Source organism: Semicossyphus pulcher, unplaced genomic scaffold, assembly GCF_022749685.1.
Source record: "Semicossyphus pulcher isolate SPU_LCO1_2020_fin unplaced genomic scaffold, fSemPul1.0.p SCAF_55, whole genome shotgun sequence".
Taxonomy (NCBI): domain Eukaryota; kingdom Metazoa; phylum Chordata; class Actinopteri; order Labriformes; family Labridae; genus Semicossyphus; species Semicossyphus pulcher.
This window is the reverse complement of record NW_027211732.1, coordinates 227,462-253,563: the sequence shown is the minus strand read 5'-3', so window position 1 is coordinate 253,563 and position 26,102 is coordinate 227,462. Positions and strand designations below refer to the sequence as shown.

Genomic DNA, 26,102 nt, shown 5'->3' with positions numbered 1-26,102 from the left:
TAAACTAGAAGCATGCCTTAAGGACATAAAGATCTGGATGACTAGAAACTTTCTGCTACTTAATTCAGACAAACTGAAGTTATTGTGCTCGGCCCAAAACACCTCAGAGATTCTTTCTCTAATGATATAGCTGCCCTAGATGGCATCAGCCTGGCATCCAGCACTACTGTTAGAAATCTGGGAGTTCTATTTGATCAGGATATGTCCTTCATCTCCCACATAAAACAAATATCAAGGACAGCCTTCTTTCATCTTCACAACAAACATCAGACACATCCTGTCTCAACACGATGCAGAAAAACTCGTCCATGCATTCGTTACTTCCAGGTTGGATTATTGTAACTCGTTACTATCAGGCTGCCCTAATAAGTCACTAAAAACTCTGCAGCTGGTACAAAATGCTGCAGCACGTGTGCTGACAAGAACTAGGAAGAGAGAGCACATCTCTCCTGTATTAGCCTCTCTGCACTGGCTTCCTGTAAAATCTAGAATAGAATTTAAAATCCTTCTTCTTACTTACAAAGCTCTTAATGGTCAGGCACCATCATATCTTAAAGAGCTCATAGTGCCATATAACCCCTCTAGAACATTGTGCTCTATTAGATCAGGATCTGTCCTTCCTCTCCCACATAAAACACATATCAAGGACAGCCTTCTTTCACCTTCGCTATACCCGATTACCCCCCCAGAACATTGAGCTTACAGGATGCAGGCCTGCTTGAGGCTCCTAAAGTCTCTAAGAGTAGTATGGGAGGAAGGCCAGTGAGCTGTGACTTAACTTCTTCAGAGAATCTTCTTACCTCTATCCTCAGGCGTTCATACATCAGGGCCAGCTTCTCCTCCCCTTCACTGTCTCCTGCAGTGTGCACCTCCCCCTCTGTTCTCTCTGCATGGCTACATAGGGAAGTAGGAGGAAGCAGAGGCAGCTCCACAGGCTTATAAAGTCCAATATCCTGTCTCGGTTTCAGGCCAGTGCCAGGTACCAGCTCTGTATTGGGCTCTGTATTGGGCTCTGTTCCTGGACAATGAAAACAGTAAAACTGTGATCCGTACATGAACGGAGCGGGACACCTCTCTGCTTCAAACAGGCTTCTGAAACATCCATGTTCTCTCTTTACAGCATCAGCTCTATTTCTCCTGAGGCTGTCCACGCTGATGTCGTCCTCTCTGCTGCCGTCCACCGTGGTCAGCGGGAAGGAGAAGTCATAGGAGCTGTGAGGAGTCAGGAGCTCTCCTAGTTTACTGTGAGCGGACAGAGGGAGCTCCAGCAGGGTGTCCAGGCTGTCCGACTCCCCCTGTCGCACCAGCACACACACACTGAGGGACTCCTCCCAGTCATCCTCCCAGTACCCCCCCCTCTGAGGCTGGCTGGCATGGTGGAACGGGTGGGACAGCAGCGGCTGCTTATGGTTCTGGTACCTCAGGCTGTTAGGGGGCGAGAGGGCCCATGATGCACTGCTCAAGGGGCGTGTCTGAGGGATCCACTGCCAGTCCACCGCCTGCAGGACACGATACAGAGTCAGTTAAATGGTGAATATTTATACTGACGAATAATGACAACAGCAGTCTGACAGTTTAAGAAATTGTAATGTTAAATATTAACACAAACAGGACCAGGTGTCAGTCTGAAAAGCTCAGCATGGCTCTGCTTTTAAGCCAGTGGAGGCTGTTTCTGTGTCTTTACGGTCATTTAAAAGTGTTACATATAATTATGTGAAGAATAGTTAAAACTCGAGCGTCTCTGTTCCCTGTAACCAAGAGAGTTACCTGACTCCAGCTCTGTCTGTTGATGGGTTGCCTTCTGCCGTGGCTGCGGACACAACCCACCCAGAAGGCCACGCCCCCTCTGCTCACAGCCATTCACCACAGGGGCCGAGGCTACCCCAGTCACCAGCTGACCATCACACACAGCAGCCCCAGGAGGACAGAGCAGGTAAACACAGACTGTGTACTCAGGAGGTATGACTATCGACAATCCTCAGCTTCAGCAGCACGACCTGGACACACCTGAGACCATAGAGAGGGGGCGGGGCTTCCGTCAGAGCAGAGAACACAGTTTGTACCCGGACATTAAAGGTTCTAGTCAGAATACAGTGTTTCCTCTAGGATATTTTTCAGCAGCGGGGGTTAGGGATATACATCATACAATATAATATAATAATAATAATACATCATATATCAATGATTTCTGTGAGAGGCACATGACATGTAGACTGACTCAGTCACATGCGGGCTGCAGCTGCAAAATGTATGTAGCAGAAACACTGGAATATAGATGCTTCCTCTTGGTTATACTACCAGGAAACACTCCTTAAATTTTCATCGTTATGCAGATGATACTTAGTTATACTTTAGCCAGATGAAACCAGGTAACTGAACTCCAGGCATGCCTTAAGACACCCGTTATCCCGTGCATGGGAGTCAGATTGGTGTTGGCTTGTAGCAGAGAAGATTCGGGTCATAGAAATGAGAAGACTGAGCTGAAGCTAAGCTATGTTCCCTCACATTGAAGCTAAGCTATGTTCCCTCACAATGACGCTAAGATATGTTCCCTTACATTGAAACTAAGATATGTTCCCTTACATTGAAGGTTAGATATGTTCCCTCACATTGAAGCTAAGATATGTTCCCTTACATTGAAACTAAGATATGTTCCCTCACAATGGGTCTCATTCATGAAACGTGAGCAGAACGAATTTGTGTTCGAACTGTTTGCAGACGGACATTTACGTGCATCTCTGCATTCATCAATATTTTAGTAGCTCCGATCTTTTCGTAGCTACTAACAAAATCTACACATGCTGCTGACCACGCGTAGTGCTTGTGTGAATTTAAGAATGCACATAAATAATGCTGGTCACTATTGGAAATTACAATTTGAATTCATATTGCGCTCTGGTATGAACACAATACGCAGATGCCTTTGAAACACGTGATATAGCCTAAACATGACAAACGATTAAAATATAACACATTTAGAAAATTATTTGAGACAACACGTTTGTTTTTTGTTTTTTTGTGTGGCTCTTTGATCATCTGAAAGAAACCTTTAATAAATCTGATGTGAAAAATGTTTAATTTACGTTGGCTGCAGACGGACTTATTTGGAGCTGTATGAAACAGAGCTTTAGGCGATGCATACAAAACTGCTGTGGGCTATATGTTATCCGTATCCTTTGTTACAATAGATGTTAAATAGCTCTACACTCGACAGCCATCACTGATTCAGATTTGATCCATTACGCACAATATAACATTTCTGGTTTCCCGTTTCCACTTCATTCAATCCGGAGAGAAAACCCCACAAATGAATCTTCTGTTTGTTTGGTGAGACTGTACGACCTAGGTTAAACTACACTGACCACTAAGCTATCAGTGATGGTTTAATGTATTATGATACAACACTTATCACCTTACCATCTGGGTTTGATGTTGACTCCAGTGGAGGCATGTCGCTGTCTCCGTCAGGTATAATTCCTGACAGAGAGGTCTCCCCAATTCTGCCTGCGATGTGACTGTGAGCCTCCTCCTCCTGTGGCTGATGTGTTTTTTGTGGGCTCTTATGCGTTTCCTCCAGTTTCATGTGAAACCATTTACGCTTCACCTCGGACACGGTTCTTTGGACTACAGAGACAACATTAACGGCATCTGTCACCTCCCTCCAGGCCTTCGCTCTGCCTGTCCCTGTCACACCATTGCTAACAGAAGAAAATAAAATGTGTTTTCTTAACTCCACTTCACCCAAAATTATTTCTATCTCCGCTTCGGAAAAAATCTTTTTTCTTTCTCCGTCTTTCTTTGTTTGTGCCATGACTGACAGGTCGACTGGATGCATCTACACCTCCTTATATGGTGGTCATTGGTAATTCATGGGCGGGGATTTATGCTAATAGCTGATTAGCGGGAGCGCGCTGTCACTTTACAATGGATTGGCATTCATGATCATACACGTGTTTACCATCAGATCTGAGTTTCCCGCGGTGTTCATGAATCCGGAGTAGGTTTTAAGTAGCGTAGGCTTTTATGTGCAAATCTACGCACACATTTACTAACCTTTCATGAACGAGACCCATTGATTCTAAGATATGTTCCCTTACATTGAAGCTAAGATATGTTCCCCTTACATTAAGGCTAAGATATGTTCCCTTACATTAAGGCTAAGATATGTGCCCTTATATTAAGGCTAAGATATGTTCCCTTATATTAAGGCTAAGATATGTTCCCTTACAATGACGCTAAGATATGTTCCCTTACATTGACGCTAACAAATGTTCCCTTACATTGACGCTAACATATGTTCCCTCACATTGAAGCTAAGCTATGTTCCCTCACATTGAAGCTAAGATATGTTCCCTCACAATGAAACTAAGATATGTTCCCTTACATTGAGGCTACGATATGTTCTCTCACATTGATTCTAAGATATGTTCCCTTACATTGACGCTAAGATATGTTCCCTTACATTCACGCTAAGATATGTTCCCTTACATTGAAGCTAAGATATGTTCCCCTTACATTAAGGCTAAGATATGTTCCCTTACATTGACGCTCAGATATGTTCCCTCACATTGACGCTAACATATGTTCCCTCACATTGAAGCTAAGCTATGTTCCCTCACAATGACGCTAAGATATGTTCCCTCACACTGAAGCTAAGCTATGTTCCCTCACATTGAAACTAAGCTATGGTGCCTTACATTGACGCTAAGATATGTTCCCTTACATTGACGCTAAGATATGTTTCCTTACATTGACGCTAAGATATGTTTCCTTACATTGAAGCTAAGATATGTTCCCTTACATTGACGCTAAGATATGTTTCCTTACATTGAAGCTAAGATATGTTCCCTTACATTGACGCTAAGATATGTTCCCTTACATTGACGCTAAGATATGTTCCCTCACATTGAAGCTAAGATATGTTCCCTCACATTGAAGCTAAGACATGTTCCCTTACATTGAAACTAAGATATGTTCCCTTACATTGACGCTAAGATATGTTTCCTTACATTGAAGCTAAGATATGTTCCCCTATATTAAGGCTAAGATATGTTCCCTTACATTGACGCTAAGATATGTTCCCTTACATTGACGCTAAGATATGTTCCCTTACATTGACGCTAAGATATGTTCCCTTACATTAAGGCTAAGATATGTTCCCTCACATTGAAGCTAAGATATGTTCCCTCACATTGAAGCTAAGATATGTTCCCTTATATTAAGGCTAAGATACGTTCCCTTACATTGACGCTAACATATGTTCCCTCACATTGAAGCTAAGCTATGTTCCCTCACAATGACGCTAAGATATGTTCCCTCACAATGACGCTAAGGTATGTTCCCTTACATTATGGCTAAGATATGTTCCCTTACATTAAGGCTAAGATATGTTCCCTTACATTGAAGCTAAGATATGTTCCCTCACATTGAAGCTAAGATATGTTCCCTTATATTAAGGCTAAGATACGTTCCCTTACATTGACGCTAACATATGTTCCCTCACATTGAAGCTAAGCTATGTTCCCTCACAATGACGCTAAGATATGTTCCCTCACAATGACGCTAAGGTATGTTCCCTTACATTATGGCTAAGATATGTTCCCTTACATTAAGGCTAAGATATGTTTCCTTACATTGAAGCTAAGATATGTTCCCTTATATTAAGGCTAAGATATGTTCCCTTACATTGACGCTAAGATATGTTCCCTTACATTGACGCTAAGATATGTTCCCTTACATTAAGGCTAAGATATGTTGCCTCACATTGAAGCTAAGATATGTTCCCTCACATTGAAGCTAAGATATGTTCCCTTACATTAAGGCTAAGATATGTTCCCTTATATTAAGGCTAAGATATGTTCCCTTACATTAAGGCTAAGATATGTTCCCTTACATTGGCTTCCTTTCCCATGCACTGCATTGTTTAATGTCTGGTTAGAGAGATGACGTCTAAGAATGGATTGTTAGCTCTACGCATGCTAATGTCTGTTTATAGAGATTAATAAGAAGATAAATCGTCGTCAAATGAAGCTGATGGTTTCCAGGAATACATAACTGTGGCTGAGTTTCTCTTCTTTTGTTCTCCACACGGACTGTTTTTCCTGCATGCAACAGAAGCTGCTGAAACCCTTGGTGGATGATAGGCGTACTACTCTAACTACAAACAGAAACCAAAACTATTCCAACACAAAAAATAGTGTCACTTGTTTGCAGATTCTGAATTTATTTGAGAATCTGTTAGTAGAGATTGGGCTAATGGTAATGGGCACCCCTCGGATAGGAAACAGTATTTAATGTGTTAATGTGTGAATAGAATACTTAAAACAAGCAGCTTCATGCAGCTTTTAAGAGTAAAACACAAGCTACTACCAAGGTACCAAACTTAAACTTTCCAAACTCTCAACCCACCTGCTCTCTGGTACTTAATCCAACAGCTAGCTAGCTACTGTGCATGTACGCACATTCTGAGAGGACGCCGTCATAACGCCGTCTTTACACCAGAAGCCATAAGGGACAGATTAAAAAAACATCTGATTTGGGCACACCTGTCAGTCAATCTGCTTTATGTCTGTTGCATCGACAAATAAAGTACGGGATTGTTTCATTTCAAATATTGCAAGATTTTTTTTAAGAGGGACTCAGAAGAGGAAACACAGGATTATGATGAAGTTAGAAAACAGACTTTTTAAGATTCAAATTAAAGCATATTCGGAACAACATAGAGGTTAATAATATCCAAACTTTGAAGCTTTGAAGCTCAAACACCTAATATCATCTGTAGATCATGTAAAATAATTATGTGCAGCTCTGAACAGATAAAATAAATACAGTATTGTATCATGTAGTCAGATTCTTATGGATTCGTAGAGGAAATGAAAAGTCAGACTGAAGCATCGATGGATTTCTCTCTGAGACTCTGCAGCAGCGCATGACCTGCAGCCGACCACAAGTTTATAATCAGAGACTCTGAGGAGACAGCTGACTCCGAATTAACAGACACACTACAGTCAGTGTTATATAAGACTACGACTAAATGTTCACATACAGGACTTTAACAGTTAAATATAATGTCAGTAAACACCTTCAGGTTTATAACACTGCTGATTTAAAGTAGTTTGCGGACATTATTTGTTGGCTTGTGAAGGGCATGTCCTGGTTTCATGATGTTTAACATAAAAATATAATTTTATTTACAACAACACATAAAGTGAGCATTAATCTAAATATTAACCTAACGAGTGTGTGTGAAAAATGACATATTTCCTGGTGCTTAGTATATTCATGCAGGTAAACACTGGAGGATAACACTGTGAATACATAACGCCTATGAGGTGACAGTATATTTATGAGTATTAAGGTTTAAATAAATTACACTCATAGAAAGATAAACGAGGTTATTCATCCAGTTACGCTGACCGTTTAAGTCATGCACCTTATAGGTTAAGTTAGAAACTGCAGCATTTTCAGTTGATGAATATTTATATTTCCTGGTTAATAATTAATGACTCTGACATTTTATGTACACATATCAGAGACACGGCGCTGACAGTTCCCTTAAACATTGACATTACATTACATGCTATTAGCTAGCTCTGGCTGACTGCTGTTTCCAATGATAGCTGCTAGCATGCTAGGCTAACTATGTAGCAGCTAGTGTTGAGCTAGCCACCGGCTTGACAAACGTCCCTGTAGGTAAAGTTACCTTAAACCGAAGAAACCCGCTGAGTCAGAGCAGGTGTAGGTGTCTTCAGGTCATGTTCTGTTAACCAGTCTCCAGCTGGTTAATGCTACTAACGACCAGGTAACCGGTACTTAGCTAACTTACACAAATGTCATTCCAGCCCTGTGTGTCCTTGCCCGGCCAAACACGCCTCGCGCAGTCAGTCCTGATGATGCCTTCAAGGCTGTAGGGGAAAATGCAACTACCTCTACGCACCACAAACGACCCGACAGAGTGACCGAAAGGCAGAGAACCAGAAGAATAAAGACCGTCAATAACGTGCACTGTTTATTTTACTTTACCGTCCAGGAATTAGTCCCTGCTACCTGCCAAATACAGGCAACCCTTATCCCTGGCAGATAGATTATTCTAGAGTCTTATCCCACTGGAGATTTTAAAGCTTTCATCTGACACTTTCCATGATTCTTTTGGCTTTTTGTATTATCCTAATTTATTGATTTTTGTGTTTTTGTTTCTTGTTCTCTTTCTTGGAAATTAGATCTTAAAGGTGATATGATGAATTTTCAGGAAGTCATTATTAATAATGACCCTGGTGGTCTTTAAGTGAACTGCAGTTAGCATCCTCTTGCTAGCTCACTGTAGGTGTGAGCTAGCGTCCCGGGCATCAAACAGACCACTGAACGACACTCGAGACTGAACACGATTGACCAACATCTAACCTTTGTTTGTACTGTTAGCTTCCATCTTTACTGTTGGCTAAAATCAACACTGTGTGTCATAAAACATAAGTTAGTGTGGATCACATCAGTAGGTGAAGATAGAAGCTGAAGGTAGTTTGCTAACTTCAATTTACAGTCAGATCAGCCTCAGGAGTCTGGATGAATGTCCTGACATGAACAAGTCAAGATGCTATTCTGCTACATGAACTGCCTCATGATTCTGTGTTGGCAAGCAAGCTAAAGTTGGCTTAAAAAAATAAACAAAGGATCCTGCTCATGCTGACCCCTGTTAGATTGATGTCACTCATGTGTGATTGACCTCATGTGTCAGCCTCTGTGTTGTGGTGGGTTTGTTGACGTTAGCAGACTCGTTTTCATAGCTAATGTTACAGGCTTCTGATTAAGTTATACTTTGAATGGCAGACAACGTTTTTTAATGGAACATGCACTTTTTGAATAAGAGAACTACCCAGGCAAAAGTTTAAATATGTGTATTTCCAACAACATGAGGGGGACCTACGGGGTGTGTGAAAATTTAGATAATATTCTCAATTATGATACATTACATTATTTAAACATATATTTGGATATGGCAGATTGTTATTTGCAGGTAATTGGGCTTTAATAAAATTGATCAAATCATAACATACACCTTAAAACACATGGTTGAAAAGATTTTTTGATATTCCTCAAGGTTTAGCTCTGGGTCCTCTGTTATTTTGTTTGTAGCCTATATTAATGACCTTCCAGAAGTTTGCCCACCCACGTTAACCTCATTCTAGGTTAATGTGGAATTGAAAGAGAGCGAAACGACACGATGGAAGGAGTGAAAAAGGGGAAGATTAACAGAAGCAGGATTAACAGGCACACAGAATACGTCCATAGATATAAAACAGCTCTATTTAAACATATAAACACAACATAACGTAGCATAAAATCACTGGATATGACACATAAACAGTTCCCGAATTTCCCACTGGGGATCAATAAAGGTTTGTCTTATCTAATCTTATCTATAACTATGGTTATGAAAGAGAACAGCTTAGGTGGTTGTAACAAACATTTGATAAACCAAACACTGTAGGACTATTCCTCTCCCAACAGGTGGCAGTAAAATAACACGGAGCATGGCAGCTGCCGTCAATTGTCATAAGAAGAAGAAACATGAAAGTTAGTTGGCTAGCCGGCATGTTATCATCATCACGTCGCTGGGCCGCAGTACATGTGTGTATCTGACCAACCCCGCAGAAATTTAGAAGAGCACAGTATTGTCTTTGTTATTTTTAATTAAAGTACCAACATGCCGAAGAAGAGTAAAGATGAAGCGGAGTGGGTGGGTGATGAAGCGGCCCCGGCAGCGGGTAAGAGACGTTGATGTGAAGTTAGAAGCTAGCTGGTTCTGTAGCATCTCAGCTAACGTTAATCTAGCAGTACTCCGCAGTGCCAAACTCCATTCAAAAATGTACTATAGTCACAATAAACCGCTTATTTATAACTATGTTTATCAGTTCATAAACAAATTTAGGTTTTTCATGTATTTATAGTGTATTTGAATTAATCCGGCTTTAAAATAATATATATGAAGGCACTAATTTCAGAAAAATCTCCCCTTTAACCACTGCAGTAAATTACTTATAAGCTAGGTAACATAGGGCCTTTAGCGCTATAAGACGTTAAAGTGTCATAATAAGGCAAACCTACGGTTGGAAAGGATATCATTCAAACAATTAATAATGGAAGTTTGTGGAGTTTACATTGGATAGGCTTTAACAAAAGAATGCTAATGCTAATTTTAATTGCTACAAATTGAGTTAAGTTTGGTGTACCAGTACGACAAATCAATGTAATATCATACCCGATATTAAGTGATGATCAAATATAATGTAACAATGAACAGGGTTATGTTTTATTACGTTACATACAGCATATTTAAGCAAACGTTAGCCATAGCGCCTCTGACCATTCATGAAAGTGATGCAACACTGATGTAGGTAGTGACATATGCGACATATTACTGTGACAGTTCAGTCTGACAGCTTAAATCAGACATCGTCACTCCGTAACTGAGAGCTTTCCAGTCGTATTAAACAGAGGGCAGATTAAACGGAACAATGACATCATGTTGAACTGCTGACTGTCAGGTTAAAGGTGTGTGAGTCTGTTCACCGCAAAAACACCTGCTCTCTATACAGACCACTGACTGATGAACTACAGTGTGTTAATAAGAGCAGCTTAAACTGTGTGAAGGAGTTTTACAACAGTCAGTGTGTGAATAATAAGCTACAGTCTGATCAATAATAATTCTGTGATATTAAACATCTTTTTTCTTCAGTGGAGAAGACGGTGAAGAAGGGAAAGAGCGCAAAAAAGGGCAAAAAGAGTGTGAGTACTATCGACTGTTTAGATTGTTTAAACCTGGTGTTTTACCTCTGTGGGACAAACTTTATGCAGGTGTGTTGTGTGAATGTTTGTCGGTAGTTCTTTGAGGAGCTGGCCACAGAGAGTAAAGAAGAGAAGCTGGAGGAGGCAGCTGTGAAGGAAACTCAAGGGAAACAGGTAATCTTTACTTTAACTAACTGGAGAACCAGGTGGATCTGAGCCCCTTTAATCATCTGTGTCAGCTGAAATGAAGCAGTTTAAATTTAGCTCTTCTTGAACTCTGCTGTGTTTATGCTAACTACTTATGGATGGATAAGATCCACCGTGCCAATGTCGTCTCTAAACCCCCTGGTGGATCAGCTCCTGTGATGTTAGTTTGTTGTTTCAGTCGCAGAAGAAGAAGAAAGATCGACGGAAAGGTAAAGGTGCAGACAATGATGATGATGAAGACGTCATGCTGAAGCTGAAGAAGCTCTCAGTGCAGGCCAGTGACGAGGAGGAGGAGGAGGAGGAGGAGGATGAGGATGAAGAGCCAGGTCTGAAGCTTGAACACTGACATATTCTTATTATTATGTATCTACAGTCTGTATTCACTGTGTTCTCCCATTCACAGCCATCGTCCCCACCACAGGAAACAAGAAGAGCAAGGTCAGAGGTCACACACTTACTGTTAGTTTGATCTCTGCTCAGTTTAATGTCTCATCATCTGTGTCCTGACTCCTGACATGTTTTCAACATGTAATAATCATGTGTTCATGCTGTCTGTGTCCTTCAGGGGGGAAACATCTTTGCTGCTCTCAGTCAGGGTCAGAGTGATGAGGAGGAGGAGGATGAAGAGGAGAAACCTGCTAAAAAGGTAAACTGCCGTGTTTCACATATTACCAGTGGGACATCTCTCGTCCTCATCTGACTTTTCTTTAAATCTTTGGGAAACAAAAGCAACACAGATTATTTAAAGTGTTTCTAAGTTTAGTTTGTGACTTCCTGCTCTTCCTCTGTAACTCCTCTCGTGTGGAAGCACAATGAACAACAGGAAACAGGTCAACATCTGGAGGTTAAAATAAAATGATGAACTACACATCCTGTCCTACCCTGGGCCAGAGACCTTTCGGGGGTTAACTTGAAAGACCAGATAGACCTGTACCTGATAGACCTGTACCCGATAGACCTGTACCCGATAGACCTGTACCTGATAGACCTGTACCTGATAGACCTGTACCTGATAGACCTGTACCCGATAGACCTGTACCTGATAGACCTGTACCTGATAGACCTGTACCTGATAGGTATGTTTGTGTTTGTGATCCAGGAGGTTGAGAAAGGAAAGAAAAAAGATAAACCTAAACCCAGGAAGGTGAAGGTGGGTTCTCTGATATCTCTTTATGTCACCTGCACGTTCACGTCTGTCCTCCATCGTCTCATTACCACGATATCACAGACTGTTTCTAACCTTGCCCCTGTCTGACTCACCTGTCACCTGCCTCACAGGTTAATAACTGAATCAGTGTGTAGGAGTGAGTGTGATGTAGGTGTGTGTGTGCTGTAGGAGTGTGACGCAGGCGTGTGTGTGACGCAGGCGTGTGTGTGACGCAGGCGTGTGTGTGACGCAGGCGTGGAACAGACTGATGAAGTGTTTGTGTGCTTCAGTCTGACGATGAGCAGCAGCAGCAGGAGAAGGAGGATGAAGGTGAAGAGAAAACGAAGACGATCAAGAAGACAGAAGTGAAGTCGAAGGTGAGTGAGGAGTTAAACTTAATGAACACCTGAGGTCAGCTGAGCAGGAAGTGAACACATGAATCAGTTCACTGTAACAGAATTACAGTCTTACAGGCTGAGACACCCTTATATTTACTTTCTGTGATGTGTTTGTAACTGAAGGTCAGACGATTAATTTATGTTTATAGTCTCCAGAAAATGTTGTCGAGGACGAGAAGCCGAAGAAGGTGAAGAAAGAACAAAACAAGGTAAGCAGTGAGCTCTGATGTTTAATAATATCATTCAGAGTTTCAGGTAACTTTAATGTGTTTACCTATGTTTAATGAAGAGAGGAAAGCCTGCTGAGAGAGCTCACAGTGAGGAAGAGGACGAGGAGGAGGACAGTGACGGAGGGGACACGATGATGGTACGGTGGTCCTCCACACAGCTCCACTCTTCTTCTCCTCTGTTTAGAATCAGTTGTAACTTCTTCTGTTTCTGATTGATGTTGACTCTCCCTCCCTGTTGATGATCAGTGTATGAACTCACCCTCTCTCTCTCTGTCTCTGTCTCTGTCTCTGTCTCTCTCTCTCTCTCTCTCTCTCTGTGTGTTCCTCAGAGTGCTGAAGATGTGATAGCAGAACAGGCCAAGCAGCAGGAGGACGACCCGTTCGCTAACCTCAGCAAGAAGGAGAAGAAGAAGAAAAAGAAACAGGTAAATCACTTATTTCTGTTTATTATGTACACAAATAATCTATGATTGGATAATCTCCACTCTCCTCCTGTCGTTCCTGCGTGTTCTGCTGTGGTGAGAAGATCTCCTGGCAGAGAGAGATGTTCTGTGGTATTTAACGTGGTAGTACATCTCATGTAGTAATGTGTGTGTTTGTCATTACAGTTGGAGTATTGTGTGTGTCGTGACAGATGGAGTATTGTGTGTGTCGTTACAGATGGAGTATGAGCGTCAGGTGGCCAGTGTTCGTGCTCAGAACGCTCTGGAGGGAGACTTCTCCATCTCTCAGGCTGAGATGTCGTCCAGACAGGCCATGCTGGAGAACGCCTCTGATATCAAGGTACCATACAGAATATGACGGTGTGAACATGTTTAAAGTGTTGAAGCTGTCCTGTGTTATTAAAGATGTGTGTTGTGTCTGCAGCTGGAGAGGTTCAGTATCTCTGCTCATGGTAAAGAGCTCTTCGTTAACGCAGACCTTCTGATCGTAGCAGGAAGAAGATATGGTCTGGTCGGACCAAACGGGTGAATATCTCAGATTTATGTTTTCTTACAGGAACAGAGACCTCTCCTCCTCCTGCTGCTGATGTCTGTTTGATTAAATGTGTAACTGTCATCATAGTAGGTCACATGTCACTCTCTCTGTTCTTCCAGCAAAGGAAAAACCACCTTACTGAAGCACATCGCTAACAGAGCTCTCAGTATTCCTCCAAACATTGATGTGCTGCTGTGTGAGCAAGGTGACTCACCTGTTCGACCCTCTGTATCTATACTGGTATCATCCACTGTCATCCTCTGTCGGTCTCTGACTCTGTCTGTCTGTCTCTGTCTGTCTCTGTCTCTGTCTGACTCTGTCTGTCTCTGACTCTGTCTGTGTCTGACTCTGTCTGTCTCTGTCTCTGTCTGACTCTGTCTCTCTCTGACTCTGTCTGTCTCTGACTCTGTCTGTCTCTGACTCTGTCTGTCTCTGTCTCTGTCTGTCTCTGTCTGTCTCTGTCTCTGTCTCTGTCTGTCTCTCTGTCTCTGTCTGACTCTGTCTCTGTCTGTCTCTGTCTCTGTCTCTGTCTCTGTCTCTGTCTGACTCTGTCTGACTCTGTCTCTGACTCTGTCTGACTCTCTCTCTGTCTGACTCTGTCTGACTCTGTCTCTGTCTGACTCTGTCTCTGTCTGACTGTCTGTATCTGACTCTGTCTGTCTGTCTCTGACTGTCTCTGACTCTGTCTGACTCTGTCTGACTCTGTCTCTCTGTCTGTCTCTGTCTGACTCTGTCTCTCTCTGTCTCTGTCTGTCTCTGACTCTGTCTGTCTGTCTCTGTCTGACTCTGTCTGTCTCTGACTCTGTCTGTCTCTGACTATGTCTGACTCTGTCTCTCTCTGACTCTGTCTGACTCTGTCTGACTCTGTCTGACTGTCTCTCTCTGTCTGAGTCTGACTCTGTCTCTCTCTGACTCTGTCTGTCTCTGTCTCTGTCTGTCTCTGACTCTGTCTGTCTCTGACTCTGTCTGACTCTGTCTGACCGTCTGTCTCTGTCTGTCTCTGACTCTGTCTGACTCTGTCTGACTCTGTCTCTCTCTGACTCTGTCTGTCTCTGACTATGTCTGACTCTGTCTCTCTCTGACTCTGTCTGACTCTGTCTGACTCTGTCTGACTGTCTCTCTCTGTCTGAGTCTGACTCTGTCTCTCTCTGACTCTGTCTGTCTCTGTCTCTGTCTGTCTCTGACTCTGTCTGTCTCTGACTCTGTCTGACTCTGTCTGACCGTCTGTCTCTGTCTGTCTCTGACTCTGTCTGACTCTGTCTGACTGTCTGTCTCTGTCTGTCTCTGTCTGTCTCTGTCTGTCTCTGTCTGAGTCTGACTCTGTCTGTCTCTGTCTGTCTCTGTCTGAGTCTGACTCTGTCTGACTCTGTCTGTCTGACTCTGTCTCTCTCTGACTGTCTGTCTCTGTCTCTGTCTGAGTCTGACTCTGTCTGTCTCTGTCTCTGTCTGTCTCTGTCTGACTCTGACTCTGTCTGACTCTGTCTGACTCTGACTCTGCCTGACTCTGTCTCTCTCTGACTCTGTCTGACTCTGTCTGTCTGTGTCTGACTGTGTCTGACTCTGACTCTGTCTGACTCTGACTCTGTCTCTGACTCTGTCTGTCTCTGTCTGACTCTGACTCTGTCTGACTCTGACTCTGTCTGACTCTGACTCTGTCTCTGACTCTGTCTCTCTCTGTCTCTGTCTGTCTCTGACTCTGTCTGTCTCTGTCTGTCTCTGACTCTGTCTGACTCTGTCTGACTCTGTCCGTCTCTGACTCTGTCTGTCTCTGTCTGTCTCTGACTCTCTCTGACTCTGTCTCTCTCTGACTCTGTCTCTCTCTGACTCTGTCTGTCTGACTCTGTCTGTATCTGACTCTGTCTGTCTCTGTTTGACTCTGACTCTGTCTGTCTCTGACTCTCTCTGTCTCTGACTCTCTCTGTCTGACTGTCTGTCTCTGTCTGTCTCTGACTCTCTCTGTCTGTCTCTGACTCTGTCTGTCTCTGACTCTCTCTGTCTGTCTCTGACTCTGTCTGTCTCTGACTCTCTCTGTCTCTGACTCTCTCTGTCTGTCTCTGACTCTCTCTGTCTGTCTCTGACTCTGTCTGACTCTGACTCTGTCTGACTCTGACTCTGTCTCTCTCTGTCTCTGTCTGTCTCTGACTCTGTCTGACTCTGTCTCTCTCTGTCTCTGTCTGTCTCTGACTCTGTCTGTCTCTCTCTGACTCTGTCTGACTCTGTCTGACTGTCTCTCTCTGTCTGAGTCTGACTGTCTGACTCTGTCTCTCTCTGACTCTGTCTGTCTCTGTCTCTGTCTGTCTCTGACTCTGTCTGTCTCTGACTCTGTCTGTCTCTGACTCTGTCTGACTCTGTCTGACTCTTTCTGACCGTCTGTCTCTGTCTGTCTCTGACTCTGTCTGTCTCTCTCTGACTCTGTCTGACTCTGTCTGTCTGACTGTCTCTCTCTGTCTGAGTCTGACTGTCTGACTCTGTCTCTCTCTGACTCTGTCTGTCTCTGTCTCTGTCTGTCTCTGTCTCTGTCTGTCTCTGTCTCTGTCTGTCTCTGACTCTGTCTGTCTCTCTCTGACTCTGTCTGACTGTCTCTCTCTGTCTGAGTCTGACTGTCTGACTCTGTCTCTCTCTGACTCTGTCTGTCTCTGTCTCTGTCTGTCTCTGACTCTGTCTGTCTCTGACTCTGTCTGACTCTGTCTGACCGTCTGTCTCTGTCTGTCTCTGACTCTGTCTGACTCTGTCTGTCTGTCTGTCTGTCTCTGACTGACTCTGTCTGTCTCTGACTCTGACTCTGACTCTGTCTGTCTGTCTCTGACTCTCTCTGTCTCTGACTCTCTCTGTCTGACTGTCTGTCTCTGTCTGTCTCTGACTCTCTCTGTCTGTCTCTGACTCTGTCTGTCTCTGACTCTGTCTGTCTCTGACTCTCTCTGTCTGTCTCTGTCTCTGTCTGACTCTGACTCTGTCTGACTCTGACTCTGTCTCTGACTCTGTCTCTCTCTGACTCTGTCTGACTCTGTCTCTCTCTGTCTCTGTCTGTCTCTGACTCTGTCTGTCTCTCTCTGACTCTGTCTGACTCTGTCTGACTGTCTCTCTCTGTCTGAGTCTGTCTGTCTGAGTCTGTCTGTCTGAGTCTGACTGTCTGACTCTGTCTGTCTCTGTCTCTGTCTGTCTCTGACTCTGTCTGTCTCTGACTCTGTCTGACTCTGTCTGACCGTCTGTCTCTGTCTGTCTCTGACTCTGTCTGACTCTGTCTGACTGTCTGTCTCTGTCTGTCTCTGACTCTGTCTGTCTCTGTCTCTGTCTGTCTCTGTCTGAGTCTGTCTCTGTCTGAGTCTGTCTCTGTCTGAGTCTGACTCTGTCTGACTCTGACTCTGACTCTGTCTGACTCTGACTCTGTCTGACTCTGTCTGTCTGACTCTGTCTGTCTGTCTCTGTCTCTGTCTGTCTCTGTCTCTGTCTGAGTCTGACTCTGTCTGTCTCTGTCTCTGTCTGAGTCTGACTCTGTCTGAGTCTGACTCTGTCTGAGTCTGACTCTGCCTGACTCTGTCTCTCTCTGACTCTGTCTCTGACTCTGTCTGACTCTGTCTGTCTCTGACTCTGTCTCTGACTCTGCCTGACTCTGTCTGTCTCTGACTCTGTCTGACTCTGTCTGTCTGTGTCTGACTGTGTCTGTATCTGACTCTGACTCTGTCTGTATCTGACTCTGTCTGTCTGTCTCTGACTCTGTCTCTGACTCTGTCTCTGACTGACTCTGTCTGACTCTGACTCTGTCTGTCTCTGACTCTGCCTGACTCTGTCTCTCTCTGACTCTGTCTCTGACTCTGTCTGACTCTGTCTGTCTCTGACTCTGTCTCTGACTCTGCCTGACTCTGTCTGTCTCTGACTCTGTCTCTGACTCTGTCTGACTCTGTCTGTCTCTGACTCTGACTCTGACTCTGTCTGTCTCTGACTCTCTCTGTCTCTGACTCTCTCTGTCTGACTGTCTGTCTCTGTCTGTCTCTGACTCTCTCTTTCTGTCTCTGACTCTGTCTGTCTCTGACTGTCTGTCTCTGTCTGTCTCTGACTCTCTCTGTCTGTCTCTGACTCTGTCTGTCTCTGACTCTGTCTGTCTCTGACTCTCTCTGTCTGTCTCTGACTCTGTCTGTCTCTGTCTCTGACTCTGTCTGTCTCTGTCTGACTCTGTCTGACTCTGACTCTGTCTCTGACTCTGTCTGTCTCTGTCTGACTCTGACTCTGTCTGACTCTGACTCTGTCTCTGACTCTGTCTCTGACTCTGTCTCTCTCTGTCTCTGTCTGTCTCTGACTCTGTCTGACTCTGTCTCTCTCTGTCTCTGTCTGTCTCTGACTCTGTCTGACTCTGTCTGACTCTGTCCATCTCTGACTCTGTCTGTCTCTGTCTGTCTCTGACTCTCTCTGACTCTGTCTCTCTCTGACTCTGTCTCTCTCTGACTCTGTCTGTCTGACTCTGTCTGTATCTGACTCTGTCTGTCTCTGTTTGACTCTGACTCTGTCTGTCTCTGTCTCTCTCTGACTCTGTCTCTCTCTGACTCTGTCTGTATCTGACTCTGTCTGTCTCTGACTCTGTCTCTGACTCTGACTCTGTCTGACTCTGTCTGACTCTGTCTATATCTGACTCTGTCTGACTCTGTCTGTCTCTGTCTGACTCTGTCTGTATCTGACTCTGACTCTGTCTGTATCTGACTCTGTCTGTCTCTGACTCTGTCTCTGACTGACTCTGTCTGTCTCTGACTGACTCTGTCTGTCTCTGACTCTGACTCTGTCTGACTCTGTCTGACTCTGTCTGTCTCTGACTCTGACTCTCTCTGTCTCTGACTCTGTCTGTCTCTGTCTCTCTCTGTCTGTCTCTGACTCTGTCTGTCTCTGACTCTGTCTGTCTCTGTCTCTGACTCTGTCTCTCTCTGACTCTCTCTGACTCTGACTCTGACTCTGACTCTCTCTGTCTCTGACTCTGTCTCTGTCTGACTGTCTGTCTCTGACTCTGTCTGTCTGTCTGTGACTCTGTCTGACTCTGACTCTGTCTCTCTCTGACTCTGTCTGTCTGACTCTGTCTCTCTCTGACTCTGTCTGTCTGACTCTGTCTGTCTCTGACTCTGTCTCTCTCTGACTCTGTCTGTCTGACTCTGTCTGACTCTGTCTCTCTCTGACTCTGTCTGACTCTGACTCTGTCTGACTCTGTATCAGTCTGTCTCTGTCTGACTCTGTGTCTCTGACTCTGTCTGTCTCTCTCTGTCTGAGTCTGACTCTGTCTCTCTCTGACTCTGTCTCTCTCTGACTCTGTCTCTCTCTGACTGTCTCTGACTCTGTCTGACTCTCTCTGTCTGTCTCTGACTCTGTCTGACTCTGTCTCTCTCTGACTATGTCTGACTCTGTCTCTCTCTGTCTGTCTCTGTCTCTCTCTGTCTGTCTCTGACTCTGTCTGTCTCTGTCTCTGACTCTGTCTCTCTCTGACTCTCTCTGACTCTGTCTGACTCTGACTCTCTGTCTCTGACTCTGTCTGTCTGTCTCTGCCTGACTCTGTCTCTCTCTGACTCTGTCTCTGACTCTGTCTGACTCTGTCTGTCTCTGACTCTGTCTCTGACTCTGCCTGACTCTGTCTGTCTCTGACTCTGTCTGACTCTGTCTGTCTGTGTCTGACTGTGTCTGTATCTGACTCTGACTCTGTCTGTATCTGACTCTGTCTGTCTGTCTCTGACTCTGTCTCTGACTCTGTCTCTGACTGACTCTGTCTGACTCTGACTCTGTCTGTCTCTGACTCTGCCTGACTCTGTCTCTCTCTGACTCTGTCTCTGACTCTGTCTGACTCTGTCTGTCTCTGACTCTGTCTCTGACTCTGCCTGACTCTGTCTGTCTCTGACTCTGTCTCTGTCTGACTCTGTCTGTCTCTGACTCTGACTCTGACTCTGACTCTGTCTGTCTCTGACTCTCTCTGTCTCTGACTCTCTCTGTCTGACTGTCTGTCTCTGTCTGTCTCTGACTCTCTCTTTCTGTCTCTGTCTCTGTCTGTCTCTGACTCTCTCTGACTCTGTCTCTCTCTGACTCTGTCTGTATCTGACTCTGTCTGTCTCTGTTTGACTCTGACTCTGTCTGTCTCTGTCTCTCTCTGACTCTGTCTCTCTCTGACTCTGTCTCTCTCTGACTCTGTCTGTCTCTGTCTCTGACTCTGTCTGACTCTGTCTATATCTGACTCTGTCTGTATCTGACTCTGACTGTCTGACTCTGTCTGACTCTGTCTCTCTCTGACTCTGTCTGACTCTGACTCTGTCTGACTCTGTATCAGTCTGTCTCTGTCTGACTCTGTGTCTCTGACTCTGTCTGTCTCTCTCTGTCTGTCTCTGACTCTGTCTGACTCTGACTCTGTCTCTCTCTGACTCTGTCTGTCTGACTCTGTCTGACTCTGTCTGTCTCTGACTCTGTCTCTCTCTGACTCTGTCTGTCTGACTCTGTCTGACTCTGTCTGACTCTGACTCTGTCTGACTCTGTCTGACTCTGTATCAGTCTGTATCAGTCTGTCTGTCTCTGACTCTGTCTGACTCTGTCTGTCTCTGTCTCTCTGTCTGTCTCTGACTCTGTCTCTCTCTGACTCTGTCTGTCTGTCTCTGACTCTGTCTGACTCTGTCTCTCTCTGACTCTGTCTGTATCTGACTCTGTCTGTCTGTCTCTGACTGTCTCTGACTCTGTCTGACTCTGTCTGTCTCTGTCTCTCTGTCTGTCTCTGACTCTGTCTGTCTCTGTCTCTCTGTCTGTCTCTGACTCTGTCTGTCTCTGTCTGTCTCTGTCTGTCTCTGTCTCTCTGTCTGTCTCTGTCTGTCTCTGTCTCTGACTCTGTCTCTGTCTGTATCAGTCTGTCTCTGTCTGACTCTGTCTGTCTCTGACTCTGTCTGTCTCTGTCTCTGTCTGACTGTCTGTCTCTGACTCTGTCTCTGTCTGACTGTCTGTCTCTGACTCTGTCTGTCTGTCTCTGACTCTGTCTGACTCTGTCTGTCTCTGTCTGTCTCTGACTCTGTCTGACTCTGACTCTGTCTGTCTCTGACTCTGTCTGACTCTGACTCTGTCTCTCTCTGACTCTGTCTGTCTGACTCTGTCTGACTTTGTCTGTCTCTGACTCTGTCTCTCTCTGACTCTGTCTCTGACTCTGTCTGTCTGTCTCTGACTCTGTCTGACTCTGACTCTGTCTCTCTCTGACTCTGTCTGTCTGACTCTGTCTGACTTTGTCTGTCTCTGACTCTGTCTCTCTCTGACTCTGTCTCTGACTCTGTCTGTCTGTCTCTGACTCTGTCTGTCTCTGACTCTGTCTCTCTCTGACTCTGTCTCTCTCTGACTCTGTCTGTCTGTCTCTGACTCTGTCTGACTCTGTCTCTCTCTGACTCTGTCTGTATCTGACTCTGTATGTCTGTCTCTGACTGTCTCTGACTCTGTCTGACTCTGTCTGTCTCTGTCTCTCTGTCTGTCTCTGACTCTGTCTGTCTCTGTCTCTCTGTCTGTCTCTGACTCTGTCTGTCTCTGTCTGTCTCTGTCTCTGTCTCTGTCTGTCTCTGTCTGTCTCTGTCTGTCTCTGTCTCTGACTCTGTCTCTGTCTGTATCAGTCTGTCTCTGTCTGACTCTGTCTGTCTCTGACTCTGTCTGTCTCTGTCTCTGTCTGACTGTCTGTCTCTGACTCTGTCTCTGTCTGACTGTCTGTCTCTGACTCTGTCTGTCTGTCTCTGACTCTGTCTGACTCTGTCTGTCTCTGTCTGTCTCTGACTCTGTCTGACTCTGACTCTGTCTGTCTCTGACTCTGTCTGACTCTGACTCTGTCTCTCTCTGACTCTGTCTGTCTGACTCTGTCTGACTTTGTCTGTCTCTGACTCTGTCTCTCTCTGACTCTGTCTCTGACTCTGTCTGTCTCTGACTCTGTCTGACTCTGACTCTGTCTCTCTCTGACTCTGTCTGTCTGACTCTGTCTGACTCTGTCTGTCTCTGACTCTGTCTCTCTCTGACTCTGTCTGTCTGTCTCTGACTCTGTCTCTGACTCTGTCTCTGTCTGTTTCTGACTCTGTCTCTTTCTGTCTGACTCTCTCTGACTCTGACTCTGTGCCCTCCCTGTATCTCTGTAGAGGTGGTAGCTGATGACACTCCGGCGGTACAGGCGGTACTGAAGGCAGACACTCGTCGCCTGAAGCTTCTGGAGGAGGAGAAACGTCTGCAGGCTCGTTTGGAGAAAGGAGAGGACTGTGTGGCTGAGAGGCTGGAGAAGGTGAGTGAGTCAGGGAAACACCTGAGGGGCGGGGTTTAATGACAAATACAGCCTGAACAGTCAGATACAGGGAACCTCTGCTGTGTGTATGATCAGTAAACAAAGCACAGGTGGACTTTCTGGTCTTTACGACAAGGCTTTATACTCCTGATGTCACCTCAGGTGTGACCTACCTGCCTCAGTGTCTCTCCTCGTCCTCAGGTGTACGAGGAGCTGAGGGCCATCGGGGCCGCAGCAGCAGAGCCAAAGGCTCGGAGGATCCTGGCCGGTCTGTCGTTCACCCCGGAGATGCAGAACAGACCCACCAAGAGGTTCTCTGGAGGCTGGAGGATGAGAGTCTCCCTGGCCAGGTACGCCACATCTCCCACCTGAACTGGTGCCACAGTATGAACCAGGTAGGAGCTGGTCTCACCCTGTTACTCTCTCACTCTCTGACCCTCAGAGCTCTGTTCATGGAGCCGACCCTGCTGATGCTGGATGAACCCACCAACCACCTGGACCTGAACGCCGTCATCTGGCTCAACAAGTAACCTCCTCTTTATAACATGTCTCCATGTTTCACAGAGCTGAGGGTGTAATGGTGGAAGGAGCGAAGCAGCCTCTGTGACTAACAGCAGCAAAGATCAACATTATTCTGCTCATAGTATCCCGCTTCATCATCAGACAGCTACACAGCTCTGAATGTAAATACTGTGCTGGCCAGCAGATGTCACTGAGCTGCAGCTCAAATCGTTACCATTAAAACATCAGCAGCCTGAAAATAAACCAGTTTAATGACAGAAGATGTTTTTAGATTGCCGTACAATAGAAACATTCATGTTTCTGCTGAAGAACAAACTCAGGGACTCGTGTGTTTACCTTTCAGCAGGACATGAACTCTGTTAACCTGTTAAATACCACAGACCTCTGACGGTGTGATCTGCCTGTGTAAAATGTTCTTTAGAGTGAACTCTCCTTCGTCCTCTCACAGCTACCTGCAGGGCTGGAAGAAGACTCTCCTTATAGTTTCTCACGACCAGAGTTTCCTGGACGACGTTTGTACAGACATCATCCACTTAGACTACCAGAAGCTCTACTACTACAGAGGCAACTACTGTGAGTGTGTCACACACACACACGCACACACACACACGCACACACACACACACGCACACACACACGCACACACACACACACACACACACACACACACACACACACACGCACACACACACACACACACGTATATGTTTCACATCAGCCTGAAATGAGAGTAAAGTAGATCCTGTTTAATCATGTCTCCTGTTCTAGTTAACCCTTCTTATTGTCACTGAGCAAAAGTCTTTGTTTGGTTTCAGTGACGTTTAAGAAGATGTACGTGCAGAAGCAGAAGGAGCTGCAGAAACAATACGACAAGCAGGAGAAGAAACTCAAAGAGCTGAAGGCCGGAGGGAAGTCCACCAAGCAGGCTGTAAGTGGGGCCGACCCCCCCCTCAGGGTTTATATATACAGTATATGTTATCATGCAGACAGAGGGGGTCGGGGGTCGTCCTGCAGCTGATGATCTGACTCTGTCATGCTTCTCTCTCAGGAGAAGCAGACGAAGGAGGCTCTTACCAGGAAACAGCAGAAGGGGAAGAAGAAAGGAGGACAGGAGGAGGAGAGTCAGGATGCCACCGAGCTGCTGAAGAGGCCCAAAGAGTACACCGTCAAGTTCACCTTCCCCAACCCTCCCCCCCTGTCTCCCCCCATCCTGGGACTGCACAGTAAGACTGCTGCTGTGTTTAATACAATGTTACATCTGTTACTGTGTGTGTGTGTGTGTGTGTGTGTGTGTGTGTGTGTGTGTGTGTGTGTGTGTGAAAACATTCAGATATAAACATGATGTTTCACCTGTTCAGGTGTTGACTTCTGCTACGATGCTCAGAAACCTCTCTTCAAAAACGTCGACTTTGGTATCGACATGGACTCCAGGAGTGAGTACAATCTCTGTTAGCTTAAAACTGTTAGCTTAAAGCTATGTTAGCCTAAAACTGTGAGTTTGTGTCTCTCTCTCTCTCTGTCTCTCTCTCTCTCTCTCTCTCCCTCTCTGTCTCTCTCTCTCTCTCTCTCCCTCTCCCTCTCTGTGTCTCTCTCTCTCTCTCTCCCTCCCTCTTCCTCTCTCTCTCTCTCTCTCTCCCTCCCTCCCTCTCTCTCTCTCTCTCTGTCTCTCTCTCTCTCTCTCCCTCTCCCTCTCTGTGTCTCTCTGTCTCTCTCTCTCTCTCCCTCTCTCTCCCTCTCTGTGTCTCTCTCTCTCTCTCCCTCCCTCTTCCTCTCTCTCTCTCTCTCTGTCTCTCTCTCTCTCTCTCTCCCTCTCCCTCTCTGTGTCTCTCTGTCTCTCTCTCTCTCTCCCTCTCTCTCTCTCCCCCCCTCCCTCTCTCTCCCTCTCTGTGTGTCTCTCTCTCTCTCTCTCTCTCTCTCTCTCTCTCTCTCTCTCTCTCTCCCTCCGTCAGCAGTATCATTAATCTGTATATTTGGTTTCAGTCTGTATCGTTGGTCCTAATGGTGTGGGGAAGAGTACTCTGCTGCTACTGCTCACCGGGAAACTAAACCCTGTGAGTGTGGAGACACAAAGCTCTGTTTTTACAAAGATAAACATTATAATATAGATTATCATACAGACTGTAATATACGGTATGTTGTACTTCACTGTGTTCAGACTGTGTGTTTGTGTTTCAGACTAAAGGAGAGATGAGGAAGAATCATCGCCTGGTGAGAATTTAAATACTGACCTCCTGAGATACACGTTTTATACTTCATAGAATAAAGACTGATTCTTGTGTGTAAGAGATGAAAACAGTTCATGTTCACTCACAGTGTGCGTGTGCGTGTGCGTGTGCGTGTGCGTGTGCGTGTGCGCGTGCGCGTAGAAAGTGGGCTTCTTCAACCAGCAGTATGCAGACCAGCTGAACATGGAGGAGACGGCCACAGAGTACCTGATGAGGAACTTTAACCTGCCCTATCAGGACGGCAGGAAGTGCCTGGGACGGTTCGGACTGGAGAGCCACGCCCACACCATCCAGATCTCCAAGCTGTCAGGTGGGAACAGGACGAGTGTCCTTTATCACAGCTAGAAGAGACCTCTGTCAGTGTGATGTTTCATTGTTTTACATGACGTGTGTGTGTGTGCGTGCATGTGCAGGAGGGCAGAAGGCCAGAGTTGTGTTTGCTGAGCTTTCCTGTCGACAGCCTGATGTTCTGATCCTGGTGAGAAACTCTCAGCCTCTCGTACATGATGGAAAGATAAATATAGAGTCTAATCATCTCTGTGTCTCTGACAGGATGAACCCACCAACAACCTGGACATCGAGTCCATCGACGCTCTGTCAGAGGCCATCAACGAGTACAAAGGAGGTGAGGACGTTTAACCGTTAACCTGCTGCACGCTTTAAGACGCTCAGAAGTCTGATTGATTGTTGTGAGTCCAGATCCACCTGATGTCACTGATACCTGAACTTCCTGTCTGATCAGTTTCGTCTGTACTAACTCAAGTAGGGAGTCACTCTGTGTTGAGACACGCACACGCACACACACACGCACACACATAAAAGAGCTGTACTGAGTTGAAATTACTTCATGAGTAATTGTTCGTTAGAGAGCAGCCCAAGCAGTCAGATTAAAGATGTTTAGCTGCCCCCATGTGGACTGGAGTGGAACAGGCAGACGCTGATATTTAGCATAAAGAATCAAAGAACCATTTGAACATCACATTAAACGCTGACCCTCTGATGGACATTAACCCTCCTGCCCCGTTCACACCTCCTCACTTCCTGTTTCAGCTGTCATCATCGTGAGTCACGACGCTCGGCTCATCACGGAGACTCAGTGTCAACTGTGGGTGGTGGAGGACGCCTCCATCAACCAAATAGACGGCGACTTCGATGACTACAAGAGGGAGGTGCTAGAGGCACTGGGGGAGACCATGGTCAACAAGGTGAACCCCTGATCGGCTCACACCTCTCTCCCTGCTCCACGTGAGGACCAGCTGCATGTTCCTCTCAGCTTCAGTAATAAAACATGGACCAGGTGTGATGGACTCATCCTGCAGGTGTCATCTGAAGTTAACCAGATGTCTATAAAAAAATAAATCCAATCAC

General features: G+C 45.4%; 2 protein-coding genes across 6 annotated transcripts in view; one reads left to right on the top strand and one right to left on the bottom strand.

Annotated features, from left to right (window-relative positions):
• The window catches only part of cunh6orf136 (chromosome unknown C6orf136 homolog), a 12,805-nt gene extending 4,855 nt beyond the window's left edge, over positions 1-7,950 (bottom strand). The window contains exons 1-4 of one of the 4 annotated variants that reach the window (XM_069682232.1): positions 7,703-7,861; positions 3,418-3,698; positions 1,768-2,007; positions 801-1,499 (exon numbers count right to left, since the gene is read on the bottom strand). In XM_069682232.1, the coding sequence (XP_069538333.1) occupies positions 801-1,499; positions 1,768-1,860 (792 nt within the window). In that variant the 5' untranslated portion in view covers positions 1,861-2,007; positions 3,418-3,698; positions 7,703-7,861. Of the gene's footprint in view, positions 1-800; positions 1,500-1,767; positions 2,008-3,417; positions 3,699-7,702 lie in introns of all 4 variants that reach the window. The other 3 variants (XM_069682233.1, XM_069682235.1, XM_069682234.1) reach the window with 3 other exon arrangements.
• Positions 7,951-9,569: 1,619 nt separating this feature from the next.
• Positions 9,570-26,102, top strand: abcf1 (ATP-binding cassette, sub-family F (GCN20), member 1). 2 transcript variants are annotated; one of them, XM_069682219.1, is made up of 27 exons: positions 9,570-9,761; positions 10,733-10,782; positions 10,879-10,956; positions 11,168-11,315; positions 11,393-11,427; positions 11,555-11,635; positions 12,089-12,139; positions 12,427-12,513; positions 12,684-12,743; positions 12,824-12,901; positions 13,094-13,189; positions 13,425-13,547; positions 13,632-13,732; positions 13,862-13,947; positions 21,848-21,987; positions 22,189-22,337; positions 22,430-22,513; positions 22,958-23,082; positions 23,325-23,437; positions 23,558-23,732; positions 23,868-23,942; positions 24,490-24,560; positions 24,685-24,717; positions 24,876-25,044; positions 25,148-25,212; positions 25,287-25,359; positions 25,785-26,102. In XM_069682219.1, exons 1-27 carry the CDS (start codon positions 9,701-9,703, stop codon positions 25,949-25,951), a joined length of 2,574 nt encoding a protein of 857 aa, XP_069538320.1. In that variant the 5' UTR covers positions 9,570-9,700; the 3' UTR covers positions 25,952-26,102. The 2 variants fall into 2 exon arrangements, with proteins under 2 accessions (XP_069538320.1, XP_069538321.1); XM_069682220.1 differs by lacking the exon at positions 12,089-12,139.

Excerpts from the sequence above, each read along its gene's own strand:
- abcf1 (XM_069682219.1), top strand. The coding sequence starts at position 9,701 with ATGCCGAAGAAGAGTAAAGATGAAGCGGAGTGGGTGGGTGATGAAGCG. Across the intron at positions 10,783-10,878 it reads CAAAAAAGGGCAAAAAGAGT|TTCTTTGAGGAGCTGGCCAC; the intron begins GTGAGTACTATC and ends GTTTGTCGGTAG. Across the intron at positions 23,733-23,867 it reads CCCCATCCTGGGACTGCACA|GTGTTGACTTCTGCTACGAT; the intron begins GTAAGACTGCTG and ends TCACCTGTTCAG.